Below are 16,858 nucleotides of genomic sequence, written 5' to 3'. Positions count from 1 at the left end.
ACTGTGCATCGGAATGGCTCGTCGCAAGTCTAGACTCTCAAAGGTTTCATAGTTCCGCGCATCTGTGCTTATCGATGAGGGTTGCGATAATGTACGTCACCGATTGCTGTTCACCAGTTGGTGGAGATAGCCAGTTGGCCGGGATAACCAGTTGGCGGACTATACCCGCTGCGAGATGAAGCGTCTCAATTTAGCCAAACACTTCGGCATTTGCAACAGATTATCGCAGCCGGGACTAGTCTCCATGTGCTGATAGAGAGCTGAGGAAATCGGAACTCGCGCCCACACCCAGGACCAGGGCAAAAGTATGGAAAATAATCATTTTGGTCCCGGGTGTACTAGCGGGCTTGGTAGCACTCAACGCCATCTCGTGAATATCACTAAGATCCACGCCCTTTGAGCATGTCCCCGTTTCGAAGTGGATCAGCATGGCAGAGAAAGACCCGAATACTCGGTAGCAGCTGAAGCATTCCTCGTCGCGCGCGTCGTGCGTGCGTTGGTGCTGTTTGAAATTAGGATACGGACAGTAGCAATTGAGCGAGGACATGGGGACGATCCATGCGGTAGTTGTTCTCGTTCCGAAAGTACCTCTTCCAGGTCGCTCTGAGACGGAAAGTCCACTTCGAATTCGCAGAGATGGCAGATGATCGCGTTTGAAGTCCTCTGACACGAAGACGCGTTCACATCGCGCACACCAGAAGTGGTCCCATCGACAGTGCTCTTCCAGGTCGGATCAGTTGTCAAACTGGTTCTGGCAGATGGTGCAGGTGTATTCAGGTCCATAGCGGGAGTCTATGTCCTCAACCACATAGCGACCTAATTGACACATTTTGAATAGATGAGATGACGGAATTTGATGGGATTAGAATGGGAATTGCCCCAGAGGTAACGGAGAAGGAAGGTATACACAGTTCTTAAATAGGCAAGTGGATAAACCGCGCGCGGCGGAGCTCCACTTGCCGGGGAATTCCCCTGGTTGACGTCTCAAATTTCTACCAAAACACCATCATCATCATCATCATCATCATCATCATCATCATCATCATTATGGCATTATAGTCGTAAATACAAAGATTTCATTACATGCAAGCCCTTTTCATCACAGACTTACTCCTCGCGCGCAGTATATACAGAAGATGAGGACTCCGAATCCGAGCTTACCATGCTAGTTGGCTCAGATACAGGGTCAACGGGGTCGAATGTGGATAGCAATGGTAACTTTGATACCGTCCGCCGACCCGGTTGTGGTGCGAGTACTTCGACCTCAGTCTCGGATTCATAAACAGTGGGAACTGGAGAGCCCCTCCAGTACGGCAGAGAGTAGTCGAACCAAGGCTCAGAAGTAGAGCCAGTGTGAGAAACACTTGGCTCAGGTTGACGGAGAGCCGTACCTGACGAAGAAGACTGTATCGCTGCCTCGAACTGCCTGAATTGTGGTGGATTGCTGCTCAAACCAATGCTGGTGCGTCTTCCTCCGCGCATATGCTCCGGTGTAGCGGACCGGCTTGGGGGCAATCCTTGCTCGAGGGTAACAGGCAGCTCCTGAGGCGCCATGGCCGAGGGGTCAACGCAGGGCTCTGGAGATCGAGTCGCCAAGGATAGCTGAGGGTCTATTGTCCTGTTATAGAGTGTTTCTCCTGTGGCTTGAGGGGGCTGGGAAGCAATGATATGGGTCTGCGCAACGAATTGCCTGCTATCTTGGGTCAACAACCGCCGGACTTGCTCCTTCCGCTCCTCAGAGATGATCGCATGAGGGGCGAAGCCGATTCCCGCGGCGTCAAGGCCGAACCTAGTCCCATCGTTTGCCGATGCAGGTCCACGTTGAAGCAACAATGCCAGAACGTCAGGATGTCCATAATACGCGGCGTAATGGTGTGGCTGCCATCCGGACTCGTCTCTCCGCACGACGGATGCGCCGTGCTGGAGGAGAAGGGATACTACGGGGAGATGTCCCCCCATTGCAGCCAGACACAGTGGGGAATCTTCCTGTGGCCTGGTTTCGTATGCCAAGTACAAAGGGCAACCTCGATCAAGGAGGTTCTGAACTGCTGCTGCATGGCCGTGGCGAGAAGCGACCCCGAGAGCCCGGTCACCCTTGGCGTCTCTAGCCTCCAGCGAGGCTCCCTTGTCACAAAGCAGATTGAGGATATTCATCGATCCACGAGCGGCTGCGATGTGGATGGGCCTCTGCTTATTGATCTCTGACTGCGCCTCGATGTTTGCGTTACTGATGAGCAGTAGTCTGGCAATCTCAAGGCTGTTGGCCAAACACGCGTAATGGAGAGGGGTGAGACCGTCGAGGCATCGTGTGTCGACCGGTACACCCTTGCGCACAAGTAGCTCTATCACCGCGAAACGCGAGTTCATGGCCGCAAGATGTAGGGCTGTTCGCCCTAGTTTGTTGGTTGCTGTCAGCACGCCCTTCTTCTGACTCAAGAGATCCACAATCTCGATGTGTCCATTGAACGCGGCCCAGTGTACCGCAGTCATGGAAGCATCATCCACACAATGCGTCGAGGCTTTACGCTTGAGCAGCTCCTGCGCCACCAGACATCTCCCCATTGCTGCGGCGCAGATGAGCGGCGTTCTTCGGTCACTTCCGGGCACATTGATATTCGCTCTGTTATCCAGGAGCAGTTTCATCACGCCTATGTGGCCTTCTTCGCATGCATAGTGCAACGCTGTCATCATCGCACCATCTCTTGCTTCTAAATCTGCACCACATGATATCAAAAGCTCTACAATTTCTTCGTCACCTCGCTTTGCTGCAGCATGAAGCGGCGTCGTATGATTTTCGGCTCGCACGTTCACCTTGGCATGGTGGGCAATCAACAAGCGGGTGGCTTCAAGCTGGCCTCGACCAGCCGCTAGCCAAAGCGCCGTCCTGCCCTGGACATCTCGTGCCTCGGTGTCCAATTGCTCCAGAAGAAGCAGCTGAAGTACATCACAATGGCCGCGTGAAGCCGCTAGATGGAGAGCTGTAGAACCCCAAGCATCGACAGCATCAAGTCTCGCGTTCTTCTGAATAAGCAAATTGACCACCGCCTCGTTACCACAGTGCGCTGCCACCAATAGTGCAGTCCTGCGAGTACTCAAATGCCGCGCATCAACTCCATGTCCACTTTCTATAAGCATCTCAATGTCAGCCAACCCTCCTGACTGGGCCAGTTTCACGATCAAAGGAGCTGTAGCCCCTTCAGGTGTTGTAAGATCAATGCTCGTCTTCAAATCTTTTTCGTCAACAGCGCGTGCTACTCTCGATGCCGTAGGGCTTAGACCGGAAGATCTCGAAGAGCTTGACGTTAGGCTGCTTCGACTGAATTGTCGAAAGACCGAACGTATCTTCTCGCGCTTGGACCCCAACGGAGGACGAGCACTTGATGGCGGTTTTGAATCTGATTGCGATCGTCGAACTTGACTCTGGCTGTACTGGCGCGGAGCATGTTGTAGCGTCACGCTCGTGCTATGACCATTGCTCATAACGATCGAATCGTTGGGACGAAGGGGCAGCGAGAAACCATCTGTTTGCGAGAAGCTGCGACTGGTAGTGGCTGCACTTGCATAGCCTTCATCTATGTCCGATTTGGATCGGAAGTGGTGGCCTGCGTAACGGATTGAGGGAGAAGAGGCAAGCACTCTGTCCAAATCAGAAGCGACGTTGCTGACGGATGGCTGGTAGAAGCTCCAACTCGAACCGTGTGCCTGGGAGCCTGCGTAGCTGGAGCTCCGAAGAGTGGCCGTATCATCCGCGACTTTTTTGATGATCTGGCGGTTTTCCGCTCTCCGGAGCAGCTCGACTTGCTCAGACGACGAGCGACTATCGCGCTGTCAGCATATAACGTGCATGTTAAGACTCGAGGCTCCGACCATTGACACGCCTGTAGCAGCAATTGTAAGGCCACAACCTGCGCATGGAGTCTTTCCTGGTGACCTCGCATGACATCCTCATTCCAAACCACTTTGACACGAGCTCTGAATCCAACGACAGAGTCCTGTCCTGCTATGTTCTGGACGAGGGACGCTACCTCTTCGGACAGAACCTCCATAACCGCCCGGCAGCCATCCAATGCGACATTCAATCCTTCAATGTACTCTTCAGATTTGGTCGTACCGCGGGCATTGAATTTAGCCCAATCCTCTAGGTGAGTCAAAGCTGATTCGATAATTGATAGCTCTCCGATGAGTGACTGGATGGTGAGATCGGCATTGCTGAATCTCCCCTTTAACTTGACCAAACCTGCGGTTGTCTGGGAAATGACTTGAGCGATTTGAAGAACTCCTGAAATCGCACCGATCCAGGTGAAGGGATCCATGGCGAAGATGGTTTCCTAACCTAGCTAGGAGACCAGCATTGGTCGGTAGGATTAGTGGAAGTAGATGTAGACAGCCACCGACTGCTATATTGGAATAGATATCAGGACGTGGATCGATGATATTTAATAGAAGAGAACAAAATCAAAAATAGAATGGCAATGGACAAGGACGAGAAGATATCAAGAAAGATTCGAATTGCACAGCCAAGCTGCAGCACTAGGTAGACCCTGCGGGCTGACAGTCACGGACGAGGCTGAAACTGACGAGGAGCAGCGGCCCTTGTAAGTTATGAGTGATCGTCCGTTTCCCCTCATCTGGAGACCCTGATTCAGTCGACACTGCCACAGTCAACAAGTTGTTAGATGCAGTCAGATCTTCCCCTGCTTGATATGCTCTGGATGTTGGCAAACGAAATATATGCTGTGCTGCAAATGAAGTGCTACACCTGGGTCAGTCTGACTGCTGATATCGGTAGTGCTTAACGAGATGGTAGCCCACCAATGAATGTCATCGTTCGCTGTAGTGATGCCAGAAGAGGGGTGTCAAGCTTCTTTTATGCCTGGGTTAATTGTGACTTGTGGTCTCTTTCAGAAGGGGCCAGCCCACCGAAAGGAGAGTTGAAGGTGGTCAAATCCGATTGTCCGATGCTGTTGAATACCCCGGGCCCCAAGGGAATGTTGCTCCTCTCTCAAGCATGCTTATTCCCTCAATGAAATACGACATTTCACCGGCATGGATCTGATGCAATAGAACATTTTCCATCATGGACATCTACTGTCTGAAGTGCAATCCCAGATAAACAATAATTGAAGATAGGCAAGTATGCTGGAATGGAAAGTGATATCTCAGATGAAGTTGCACTTTTTACCATAATAGGATAAGTTGAAGCTATACAAGGCAGATGCTCCTACACTATATACTCCCTATTAGAAAGGTTAAGTCGATGATATGTGCAGCCAAGACAAGACACCTTGTAGATAGGCCTTATACTAGACAACTTTGAAAGTAATACGTCAAACAATTATCCCTGGCAGAATAATCAATAACTACCGATGTCGTGATTGAGGCGGATGAGTCAATAATCCCAAGAGCAGCGACAGATCCGCTCTCGGGGATCACTATTAATCTCCGGCGGGGCCTGCGAACCTTCTGAGTCAACCCCGCCAACATTTAAATTTGTTTCTTCCTTTCTCAGGCCAAAACTATTTTGATTCCGCTTCAATTGATCAAAAGGTCGAGGCTTATACAGTCAATATGCCTTCCAGACAAGAGGTCGCATACTTTGGAGCTGGTCCTGCTCCCCTGCCCACCTCGGTCGTGGAGGCGGGCGCAAAGGCCTTCGTCAACTACAATGACTGCGGTCTCGGACTCGGAGAAATCTCGCATCGCTCTCCTGCCGCCAACAAGATCCTGGAAGATACCAAGGCGAGCCTGACAACACTCCTGGATATTCCCGATGACTACGAGATCCTGTTTATGCAGGGAGGTGGAAGTGGACAATTCAGCTCGGTCGTACAGAACCTTGTTGGAGTCTGGGTAGAACGCAGACGACAGAGAGCAGAGGCCGACATTTCGGCCACCGGAAACAAGGATGAACTGGTCTTTGAGAGATTACAAAAGGAGGTACAGGAGGAATTGAAGCTGGATTACATTGTCACGGGTTCATGGTCGTTGAAGGCAGCGCAGGAGGCTACCCGTCTGGTGGGCGCCAAACATGTGAACATTGCGCTGGATGCCAGAACCGCGAACAATGGGAAGTTTGGCAAAATCCCTGCGGAGGAGACCTGGACTCTCTCGCCCAGTAAGAACTCGGCGTTCGTTTACTTCTGTGACAATGAGACGGTGGACGGTGTGGAGTTCCCCAGCTTCCCGAAGATCCTGGAGTCGGACGACCGAATCGTCGTCGCAGACATGAGCTCGAATTTCCTCAGCCGAAAGGTTGATGTCAGCAAGTATTCTGTGATCTTCGTACGTATCCTTCCTATAGCGAAGTTCTGTTTTCGAGTCTCCGAGCTAATGGACAGCAGGGTGGTGCCCAGAAAAACATTGGTATCGCTGGTATTTCCATCATCATCATCAAAAAGACGCTTTTGCCTCCCCAGACACCTACACCAGCACCCGCTCTTCTTCATCGGTTGAACATTGGCGGATTACCGGGGAGCGTCGTACTCGACTACGCGACCATTGCGAAGAATAACTCCCTGTACAACACACTGCCCATCTTCAACCTGTGGATTGCTGGCCAGGTCATGGCCGAACTCGCCCAGACCTACGGTGCCCAGAAGATCACCGGTCAGGAACAGATCTCCAACCGCAAGGCCGAGATCCTCTACAGTGTTCTGGACAAGTACCCCCAGGTCTACCACGTCGTCCCGGACAAGAGTGTCCGGAGCCGTATGAACCTTTGTTTCCGGGTCTACGGCGGCGATGCCGAGAAGGAGAAGGAGTTCCTCGCTGGTGCTGAGAAGCGCCTGCTCCAGGGTTTGAAGGGACACCGCAGTGTTGGCGGTATCCGAGCCAGCAACTACAATGCAGTTCCCTTAGAGAACGTTGAGAAGCTGGCGAAGTACCTCGAAGACTACGCCACTGGCAATGCTTAAAAGGTCTCTCTGAGGGCTATGAACTCATTTCCTAACCGGTAAAATGTCTTTTCTTGTTTGTACGGAGTTAACCTCGACTACCCAGCTTTATTCAACATAGTGCCAAAATTATATATAATTTTATTTACACAAAAAGATTTAAAATGTTACATATTGTAAATTTACATAGACGGGATGGTGGACTCTCAAAGCTTCCAAACAGCCCAATCTTTCAGATCGAGTTCCTTGATAACTCCGTTAAGTGGACCTTGGAGTTCCATCCCCTGTGCCCACAGCTTTGGTCCTGCCATATAGCTGATGAAACCTTCCGGTCCTGACACAAGGATCATCTTACTGCCAGGAGGCCCATTGGGGGAGGCGGAATCGGTGAATCTCGTGATGGATTTGTTCTCAATGAACGAACTCTCTTCGTCCACAAAATAGTCAACTGTAACTTGGCCCGGATATCGAGCTTTGAGAGCCTCAAGCTCGCGGACCATGAGCGAAGTGACTGCCGGGTCCTGCGTGGGAGCTACTGGCGGAGGACTACTGGGTTTTGATGACCCGAACAGACGTAAAAACCAGGATCTTTGCTGCGCTTCGTCTATTGCCGAAGTATCATTGCAGCCTCCCAAGCAGTCATCCCGTCTTCGATTCGCCCAGAGAATATGAAGCCTCGGCTTGTGGTCCGCATCCGTCCGGCGAAGGAGCGTATGTCCAGCCTGCAAAGCAGGAGCAATTCCAGTACCGCCCGCGATAAAGAGAATCTGCCGAGTATCCGAGGGGATTTCGCATTCGATTCGAGGTCCGCGCACTTCAATAGCTGATCCTACATCAAGAGAATGCAGATACCGCGATACCTCCCCGAACGGGTCTTTCCGAATGAAGAACCGGAGGCACCCTTCCTGCTCATCTTGGGCCTTTGACGATACTGGCGGTAGGGGTGTATAGTCTCTTCCGATTTGCAATTGCGGTTGCTTGAACATAACGCTCCATACGCCCGTCTTCCATGCATCTTCGTAGACTTCGAGATTGCCGTCAGGTTTGGGTGGTTTCAGAGTGAAGATACTGCCGTTCGACGATACCTGTTCCCTTGCGACAAGACGGTATTTGGTAAAGGTGACTGGATTCAGAGTCGTCGACTCCGAGCCTTGTTGCGATCTAACATAGGCTCCGATTCCCGCCGCAGTTGCAGTGACAATCGTCAGTCGAAGCCATAGTCGCTTTTTCGGCGGAGAAGGTGCGGAGTTTCCAGGTGATGTAGGCGTGGTATAGCGACGAGAAGTTACTCTCTTGCTGAGGGTAGAAGTTGGGTTGAACAGAAGTCCCCCTGACCTTGGTAGTCGGGATTTCATGAGGTTGACTCTCAACGAAAGAGCATGTATAATAAATGACTATCGTCGAGTCTTGTGGTGATCTTCCATCTTCAAGCTTAATTGGAGACCCTTATAGGCCTGGCGCTAAACTCGATCGGGCATCAATGAAGAACCCCTTGTCGATGATCGTCTTCATTTTCCTCATCTACCACTCTCAGCACTAGAGCAACTCCGAATCTCTTGCTGCTCTTGTATTACCATATGATTATCGCCGTCGCTTGGATAGACCCCGCCATTGTCGTCTGTGCAACAGCCCTCCGCCTTCTGCTGTGATGGAGAGAGAATCTCGTCCTCTCTTGTTGACGACCCGTTTGAATAACCACAATTGATACATGAATGCATGCCGTTTCAACTACCAGCTCAAAGAAATGTCCCATATCACCTTTTCGCAAACGGATACCAGATCGGACACCCTCCATGCCCCTCGTGATTCTCTAGAACTTGCATCACTAGCGTCTTCCTCCCCGGAATCTGCGGGCAGGTCCTCGGCCTCATCCTCGCCCTCGGGCATTTCCTCCTCACGCAAGCTCTCCCTTGAGGACGAGGATCCCCTATCGGACGTACATTCGCACGCAAATCTTGAATCCGGGCGAGCGAGGCCGGCCCGATCGTACTCCATCTCCTCTGCCTTCGATTTCGGCAATGCCCTCTTCCCACTATCGCAAACCGCCGGGGGGTATGCCCCCTTAGGGGCTCCCTCCGCACTTGACCGACCAGGCGGGACCGAAGGCTCGTTAGAACGAAATAAGACATTGACGTATTTGAACGGTCTGTCACTAGTGGTTGGGATCATCATCGGATCTGGGATCTTTTCGTCGCCGAGTCAGGTCAATGCCAATGCGGGGTCTCCCGGTGCGTCTCTGATCGCGTGGGCTGTCGCAGGGTTGCTTGCATGGACCGGGGCTGCCAGCTATGCAGAATTGGGTGGCGCTATCCCTCTCAATGGCGGAGCTCAGGTTTATCTCTCGAAGATTTTCGGGGAACTGGTTGGGTTTCTCTTCACATGGTGTGCTGTTCTGGTGCTGAAGCCAGGGAGCGCCGCCATCGTCGCGATCATCTTCGGCGAGTATGCCGTTCGAGCAGTGATACATGCAGACGCCGAGACGGTCAGTCCCTGGATCAGTAAGGGAGTCGCATTCGGGGGCGTGCTTGCGGTGACCTTGCTGAACTGCATATCAACCCGACTGGCTGCGCGCATAGGGGATTTTTTCATGTTCTTCAAGTTCATTGCATTAATAGGAGTTACGGTCATAGGTATTGTCGTTGCTGTGACCGGGTTCTCTTCGACCGGGAGCGCCAGTAAGGAGTGGAAAGAAGGTTGGTTCAAGGGAACGAGTACGGACATCTCCGGCTGGGCCGTTGCGATATACGCCGGTCTATGGGCTTTTGACGGCTGGGACAACGTAGGCTTCTCCCATACCACATCCTTTCCGTGTGTCATTTACTGATCGTACTCGCAGACAAACTATGTGACCGGCGAGTTCAAAAATCCTAGCCGGGATCTTCCCCGAGTGATTCACACGGCGATGCCGCTGGTGATCTTATCTTACCTGCTTGCCAACGTCTCGTATTTCCTCGTGCTTCCTCATTCCACCATAGAGGCGAGCAATACCATTGCCGTCCAATTTGGCGACAAGGTCTTTGGCTCCGTTGGGGCGCTTGTTTTCGCCCTGGTGGTGTCTGCGAGCTGTTTTGGGGCCCTCAACGCAACCGTCTTCACCAGCGGTCGGCTGGTCTACGCTGCTGGCAAGGAAGGCTACCTGCCCTCGATGTTCGGCAATCTCTGGAGTGGTGGATCCAGCACCATGGGAAGCAATCGACTGCAGCGCCGCTCGTGGGCTAGCAAGGCGCTGGCCCGGATTTTTGGAGAAAACACCAGCTTCGGGTATACACCGATCAACGCCATGGCATTAAACAGCACCTTGACATTGGTATATATCATTGGTGGCGAGTTCAAAACTCTGGTTACGTTCTATGGCGTCGCAGGGTACACCTTCTACTTCCTCACGGTGCTAGGGCTGATTGTCCTCCGAATCCGAGAACCGTACCTGGCGCGCCCCTACAAGACCTGGATTTCCACACCAATCATCTTCTGCTGCGTTAGCCTCTTTCTTTTAAGTCGCGCGGTCATCGCCGAGCCACTGCAGACGTTGATCGTGGTGGCCTTCATCATCGCCGGCGTCCCAGTCTACTTCTTTCGCATCTACCAGCGTGATGGGAAAATTACGTTTCCCGGATGGAAGTTTTGGCAAGCCAGTCGACGTCGGTAATGCATTTCAGGCGTATAATGAACATTTCCCTTCTATGAGACGAGTGACGCCCATGCGCATAGCTTGCGTGTATGACTACGGTTTTTAGCATCTTGCAGCATTATGATGCTCGCATCTGGACGATCGAGCAAGTGATTGGCGATTACCGTGATCAGAACGCGAGTACCATGTTTAGTTCATTTCGACCCCTGTCTTCCTAGTTACGAGTTTGCTCCCGCGTCTATGTGGGCCTGTCATGAGATACAACGCTAGTCTAGAGATCTATCTAATGCTTAATTTCATCCCGAATCACACTCAGTCCATCCCAGACATCTGCCCGCAGCAGCACAGCGGCAGCAGCAGCAGCAGATGTCGATGGTTTCAGCTGACTTTCGGTTGCCGAGGCGAAGAATTTCAACCCCGTGCAGGTCTGCGCATGAGGTGTATAGATGCGTGTGGAGATGACCGTTCTGCTATTCACGAACACTTCGAGCACACTTGCGTCGAAATAGGCGTGGATCTGAAGCGATTCCGTCACCTCCTCGCCATTACTGTTGCAGAAGGTGAAGAGGGTATGCGGAGCGGTCTCGGGGGCATGGTTGATACCGGCATCGTGAGGCGAAGACCTTTCGATTGTGAACGTCTCGTCGTATGGTTTCCATGATAGGGTGGTGCGCTGGTGGAAATCTTATTCGTGCGTCAGCAATTGTTGCAATTTTGGGGGAAAGAAGAAGCGTGAGAGCTCACCAGGGCTATGGCCGATTTCCAATCCTACTGCCGCGCAGTGCGTCCCAACCACGAAAGTTGCGTTCAATTCCCACCTAGCAGTGCGCAAGGGCAAGAATGCAGGGGGCTGACAGACCGAAGAGCCCAGTTGTACCGTGGATAAATGCAACTCTCGTGCTGATGTTCGAAGTATGTCGAGTCTGGGGTCCGGCCGGATACTCAATGTTCGGACCCGTGTACCTTGCGAATGGCGCTCCGTTTCGATAGACGTAATGGATTCAAGCTTCGAATGGTGGGCTCGCTTGACATTGTCCAGAGTCACCAGCCTTACCAGTCGCGGTAGAGACATGACGCCACTCCAACCTTGTCGATGGCGCAGGCGATCCGGTAAATCCTCTTCTGTAATCCAGCAGTATACGACGTACTCCTCCGTGACCGGATCCCAGAATGAGTTTGCGGCGTAGCAGCACCCGTGATCGAAGATCCCCGAGAATGCATACTCTGCGAGAGGCTCGCAACTGCTTTGCGCCTGCAGTCTAGGTCGGATAGTAATACACGTCCAGAGCAGGGAGCGCGGTACTCTCTTTGATCCAACCTCGGAAGATAAGCATCCCTCTGCGCCGAAGATCACGAAATCTCGGGAGACGCCATCATCTGTCAACGTAAAGCAGTTGGCTACTTCCCAGTTGACGCCGAGATCTCCCGACCATCGAGAGGGTCGAAAATTCAGGCCAACATGAACCAAAGGCCCGATGTATGTCCACTCCGTCAGATTGTCGGGATTGACGGCGTATACAAAGACTGTTGGGGACTCTTTAGCGATACCCCGGAGATAAATCCATACAGGTTCGGGGAGGCAAGTCCTTCTTGTCGCTGGGCACGCAACGAGGGCCAGCAGTTCAGATAAGGGTCTCTCCAGCCTGTTACCTCAAGTCCTGCAGGGGCGCCGGGGTGAATCGGGTTACTGTCGAATCGTTTCCATGTCGTGCCATGGTCATGGGAGACTGCTATACTGAGCGATTCACTGCCCTTGACATACGGCAGGGTATAGTGGAGTGGAAGGTGATTCACGGACGTGTATACATACGTAAGTACACCCGGCTTGCCATCCGGACCGTGAGGACGGAAGCAGCCAGTGAACACGCCGCATCTATCATACTCCGCAGACGGCGTGAGACATGGTTCGGGGGATATTTGCCAGGACACCAGATCGTTGGAAGTGGCATGGCCCCAGGAGATGTTGCCCCAGTCATTCCCGTGCGGGTTCCATTGGAAGGACAGATGGTACAGTCCAGTCGTCGGATCATATCCAAGCCCGCAGGGGTCATTCATCCACCCCCGAGGCGCAGCAAGGTGGTATGACGGTCGCCACTTAGGGTCCACATGAGCTATACCCTTCACTTGCGGGATAGTCCTGGCTTTCTGTTCTGGATCGCAATGGACAGGATGTATTGGAGTTTCACTGTTGCCCAACCCTGCCGCATGTTGGGATCCTGGAAGGATATGCATATTGCCCGGGTTTATAAGATGTGGGCTCTGCAGATCCAGCACAAAACTGGCCTTAGAGAAACCACGTTGTTCGGAACAGAGTTTGACTTTGAGACAGAGTGTAAATAGACGCTAGGCACCCGTCATGGATTCGCTGATGCTGTCACATTCATTAGAGTAGCTGCCATTGCATTACAGAACTGTCAATCCTCTTTCGGGACAAGGCAGTAGGGAATCTCATCCTTTTTATTCAATACGCAGGCATGAGAGAGAGATCGAGATCGATGTCCGTAATTGACAATTGAAGCTTAGACGACGATAAGGGATCATTGACTGTGAAGAGTGCCAGTGGATGACGGTATTACCTCGGAAGGATGCGGAGAGTTGTCGGAGAAATCCTGCTATAGCAGCTGTTATCCTCTGTCCTTCAGCTCATTGCTGTATCTGGCAATATCAAGGAAAATCATGCAGCCACTGCATCGAGGAGAAGCACGAGCTCTATCCAGACCAGTCTAGAGTGGGACTTGAGCTCAGAGACTTAAGTAGATGAAATTAACAGCTCATCCAATGACCGAGTGCTCTAGCAGGCACCAACATTCAGGACTGAAGAGGGTCAGGAGCAAATCAATTCCTGCCATCCTGAGAGCTCGGCCGTGTTAAGCTATCTCAATTTATGTCAAGCCTTCAATAATGAGACAGTAATATACGTCCCGCGGTGACAGGCCTGGTCTCCCATCTCTCTCGATTCTCGATTTGCGACATCCGCATACGGTGTGCAGAACACCGAATTTACCCGAATATCATGAAATAGGCCCGGAAAGTCGTGCAAAGTGCAAATCTCTTGGAGGACTAGGCTGTCAACTGAGCCGAACAGAACGCGTGGAAAGGTGATGCCGCATATGGTATCCGACAGTGCAGCGAATGACTTGGGGCTCAAGGCGCACTTGGGATGGGGAGGCTCGTAGCACGATTGCTTTGGTAACATCATCTTTGGATATTTTGTCATGCCTGAGAAAAGTAATAAGTCAGAGGTGACCCATGTATGTTCCATATGAAACTCCCGGGATTGAACTGGAGTCCTCCTGTCAACCCGTTCGAAGGTTACTGAAGGTGAATCCCGAGCGAAGATGTTGCTCAAGTTACGTTGATCATCCAGCGCAGGCACGGCATGAGTATGTTGTCTGTTCCCAAGATGCTGTACATCTCCCGGACAATTCTGCTATGGATATGAGTCTGTAGAATACATGATAAATAACCCCCATAAAGAGTCCAACCTGAACTAAGGAAAAATACAGTATCAAAGACGTGCAAGCTCATGAAGTTGGTTCCAGGAGGACCGGGGTCGGCTCAGCTATTATATACAAATGTCATGTCTGCGCCCAGTTGCTGCACCCAACCCCGACGATGTGCAAAGAACTCAGGTAAGCCTTGAATTTTTCCAGAAACGGGTGGTTGCCTCCGCGGAGTGTATTCAAAAGCAACATAAAATCCTCGGCCAACGACTGAGTAGAATGCACGGTTGCTGTGTTTGGAGACATCGCTCCCACAAGGCCTCCAGGAGGCAGAACGCCTGGTCCTGCCATGGAGCCAGCTACCGAGGCTGGAGAATGTTCACCAAGGGGCTGGCGGACATTAGAAGAAATCCCAATTGCACTAACCGCAATGTCGTACAGCTTCTCAACCTGCATGCACACATGAGTAAAGCGAAAATCAAAAATAAATTTTTGTCCGGATGGACTGCACTCACTAAGCCAATTCCATGCGCTTCCATCGAGCTAAGGCGCAATGACTGACATATCTTCAAGGTGTCCACAGCGACCGTGATGGCGTATTCGAAAGACAGCTCCTGGTGGTCTGAAACAGGTCTCAGGAGACCATGAGTGGAGCACAGCACCCACACCCGATTCTGCAGCCATTTCTTCGTGATAAACACATCGGCACACTGTGTCTCCCGCATACTGATTGTCGGTTGGACGCTCTGGGCTTGACCCGGGGCCGACTTGGTGCGTTCAAACCAGTCATAGCCCTTATATCGCTCGGACTCGCAGACTCTGCTGAGATTTTGATGGATGGACAAGGCCTTCTCCTCGGTGAGATTATCGCAATAGCCTGAATTGACGTTGCAGCGCTGATTCCAACAATCAATCACCTCTTCGTCGATAGCATCGAACAACTCCATTAAACGGGCCAGACCCAGCATTCCCTCGGCATCTTTTTCGTTGTGAACTATGATACCGGAAACAACGCTGTGTGTTGCATTGTGGATAAAATCATGGACAGAGCGCATGCTGAACCCCGGTCTTCCCCAAAAGGTGATGGGATGTCGCCGTTGCAGTGCATAGGCTCTTTCGCTTTTTGTTAGCATATATCGGTTCTGGCACATCTTACTGGTTGAATCTCATACCTCTCTGTGATGGACAAGACCAGATAAGTCCGTAATCGTTGGCCCTTTTCGTCGTTCGGTAAATCCCGATATGAGTCAGGGTTGTTCAAGCCCAGTGTCGCTGCAAGGTCTAGAGCCTCCCGGAGTCGGAGCCAGGCAGCATTGTGTTGGTTGCTGCCGAAAAGACATCCAAACAGGAAAAAGCTGGTGAGAACAGCCTCGATGGTTGGATGTTCCCCAAAGTCAGAGCAGCTCCGCATTTTCGTCGCCTCGTGCATCATCGATCTGGCCTGGCTGGCTCGGGACGAGGAAGTGGGCCGTTCGTCAATCTCGATAGGTTGCGTCAGGGAGAATGCGCATAAAGATAGTAGCATGGCACCGAACTGCGGGTTTCTACGATGCTCTTGAGCCAGCATGCGAATGAACAACGAGGACCTGTTCAATACAGGCAGAGTCGGGTGCAGGCGGTCAAAGTAGACTTCAATCCACGGAATCATGTTGGCCTCGACGATTGATGACGGCCATGTCGTTCTCATCGGAACGGGCCCGGTTGGCATGACCCCTATAGTAGAAAGAGCCAAGTTTGAAGCGTCCACATGATGAGGCTGCAATCCAGCAGCTTCCTGCTCCGGTTGGATGATCGACGGTAGCGATGCCTTTAGGTAAATATTGCTGCCCGGAAACTCGAATACAGGCACCTGCGCATCTAAATTGTCGGGGAGCCAATACTCAACATCGTTGCGCTCATTCCAACTGATGGCAGAGTTAGTCTGAGAATCTACCGATGAGGTATCTGTAGCAGGCCACGACGGCCCAATCGAGGTGTTTGGACGCGGCGGTACTATGTCCGTCGGCACTGAGGCTTCCCCACGCTGAGGGATAGGCCACTGGGTGGGATCTTGCACCGATGGGGCGATCCCATGCTGCCCCGTCTCCCCAGGGGGAATCGGCCTCTGGTACGGATAGGCGTCTGAAAGAGACGATTGAGAACTCTTACGTAACAGCTGAGTCTGCTGTTGCTGACGAATTTGGGATACACGACTGTTTGGCGAGCATCAAAAAATGCGCAGATGGTTAGAGATGGACGGATTCTCAAATAGAACATCCGAGCATAAATAACCACGCAACTGGTTCAAAAACTCACTTGCCAGTTGGCCCCCGCTTTTTCTGGGGCTGTAAAAAGAGGCATTCAAATCCCATCTGACAACACGCGCGACATGGTTGCGAGAGACTGCACTGTATAGTCCTAAGCAGATTAGCATGACAGCTCTCCACGTCGGCAACAGTTACTCCTTATGGAATAATGATCATCAGAAACAAGACCAGAGGGGGAAATGAGGGGGGTCAGTTCAACTTGCTTTTATCTTACGCAGTCGGCAATTATCACAAGCTCTTCGGACCGGCGTTTTCTTCACGGCATTGGTAGGACTCGGGTTCATGGTGGCATATTTGTGAGTGGAGTTTTTTCGTGTGGAGCGGAGAGAATAATGGGGAGGAGAGCAAAGGGCAGTCTGTACAACTGAAAGGAAGGGCAAGGTAATTATGAGGAATTATGCTGAGCTCAAGGGGATAAATGATAAATGATTAATGATTGATCATCGATCCAAAGCAGAGATGGTCCAAGATGGGGTTTATTTGAATTTGGGAATGAAGAAGAGAGGGTAAAGGTAGAGCGGGTCGTCCGGGGAGGCTGTGAGCTACTAGAGCACCGTGGTAGTTAGGTACACATTCTCTTAGGTTGGA

General features: G+C 51.8%; 6 protein-coding genes across 6 annotated transcripts; 2 read left to right on the top strand and 4 right to left on the bottom strand.

The window, feature by feature from the left end:
• Positions 1-235: 235 nt before the first annotated feature.
• Positions 236-783, bottom strand: P174DRAFT_419702 (uncharacterized protein; the record flags this gene model as incomplete). The annotated part of the gene is made up of 2 exons (XM_024824799.1): positions 236-502; positions 589-783. The coding sequence occupies 2 exons, from the start codon at positions 781-783 to the stop codon at positions 236-238; spliced, it is 462 nt and encodes a 153-aa protein (XP_024684394.1).
• Positions 784-5,483: 4,700 nt separating this feature from the next.
• P174DRAFT_404817 (O-phospho-L-serine:2-oxoglutarate transaminase) lies at positions 5,484-7,023 on the top strand. The gene is made up of 2 exons (XM_024824052.1): positions 5,484-6,282; positions 6,342-7,023. The coding sequence occupies exons 1-2, from the start codon at positions 5,569-5,571 to the stop codon at positions 6,912-6,914; spliced, it is 1,287 nt and encodes a 428-aa protein (XP_024684393.1). The 5' UTR covers positions 5,484-5,568; the 3' UTR covers positions 6,915-7,023.
• A 76-nt stretch (positions 7,024-7,099) lies between these two features.
• P174DRAFT_450162 (cytochrome b5 reductase family protein) lies at positions 7,100-8,293 on the bottom strand (the record flags this gene model as incomplete). Its single annotated transcript, XM_024828908.1, has 1 exon — positions 7,100-8,293. The coding sequence occupies exon 1, from the start codon at positions 8,246-8,248 to the stop codon at positions 7,100-7,102; it is 1,149 nt and encodes a 382-aa protein (XP_024684392.1). The 5' UTR covers positions 8,249-8,293.
• A 289-nt stretch (positions 8,294-8,582) lies between these two features.
• P174DRAFT_503079 (putative amino acid transporter) lies at positions 8,583-10,539 on the top strand (the record flags this gene model as incomplete). The annotated part of the gene is made up of 2 exons (XM_024831130.1): positions 8,583-9,672; positions 9,730-10,539. The coding sequence occupies exons 1-2, from the start codon at positions 8,602-8,604 to the stop codon at positions 10,537-10,539; spliced, it is 1,881 nt and encodes a 626-aa protein (XP_024684391.1). The 5' UTR covers positions 8,583-8,601.
• Positions 10,540-10,688: 149 nt separating this feature from the next.
• On the bottom strand, positions 10,689-12,753 carry P174DRAFT_450160 (glycoside hydrolase family 32 protein; the record flags this gene model as incomplete). The annotated part of the gene is made up of 3 exons (XM_024828907.1): positions 10,689-11,205; positions 11,266-12,045; positions 12,126-12,753. 3 exons carry the CDS (start codon positions 12,751-12,753, stop codon positions 10,805-10,807), a joined length of 1,809 nt encoding a protein of 602 aa, XP_024684390.1. The 3' UTR covers positions 10,689-10,804.
• Positions 12,754-14,099: 1,346 nt separating this feature from the next.
• On the bottom strand, positions 14,100-16,554 carry P174DRAFT_368408 (CeGAL family transcription factor; the record flags this gene model as incomplete). The annotated part of the gene is made up of 5 exons (XM_024822225.1): positions 14,100-14,414; positions 14,480-15,077; positions 15,137-16,156; positions 16,260-16,351; positions 16,516-16,554. 5 exons carry the CDS (start codon positions 16,552-16,554, stop codon positions 14,100-14,102), a joined length of 2,064 nt encoding a protein of 687 aa, XP_024684389.1.
• Positions 16,555-16,858: the final 304 nt, after the last annotated feature.

The sequence above is a fragment of the Aspergillus novofumigatus genome (assembly GCF_002847465.1).
Source record: "Aspergillus novofumigatus IBT 16806 chromosome Unknown P174scaffold_3, whole genome shotgun sequence".
NCBI classification, from domain to species: Eukaryota; Fungi; Ascomycota; class Eurotiomycetes; order Eurotiales; family Aspergillaceae; genus Aspergillus; species Aspergillus novofumigatus.
The sequence above is the reverse complement of the archived record's forward strand: the minus strand, read 5'-3'. Positions and strand labels throughout refer to the sequence as shown.

Bases quoted from the DNA above. Each gene is read 5' to 3' on its own strand.
- P174DRAFT_404817 (XM_024824052.1), top strand. From the start codon at position 5,569: ATGCCTTCCAGACAAGAGGTCGCATACTTTGGAGCTGGTCCTGCTCCC. The intron at 6,283-6,341 runs GTACGTATCCTT...AATGGACAGCAG, and splicing joins GCAAGTATTCTGTGATCTTC to GGTGGTGCCCAGAAAAACAT.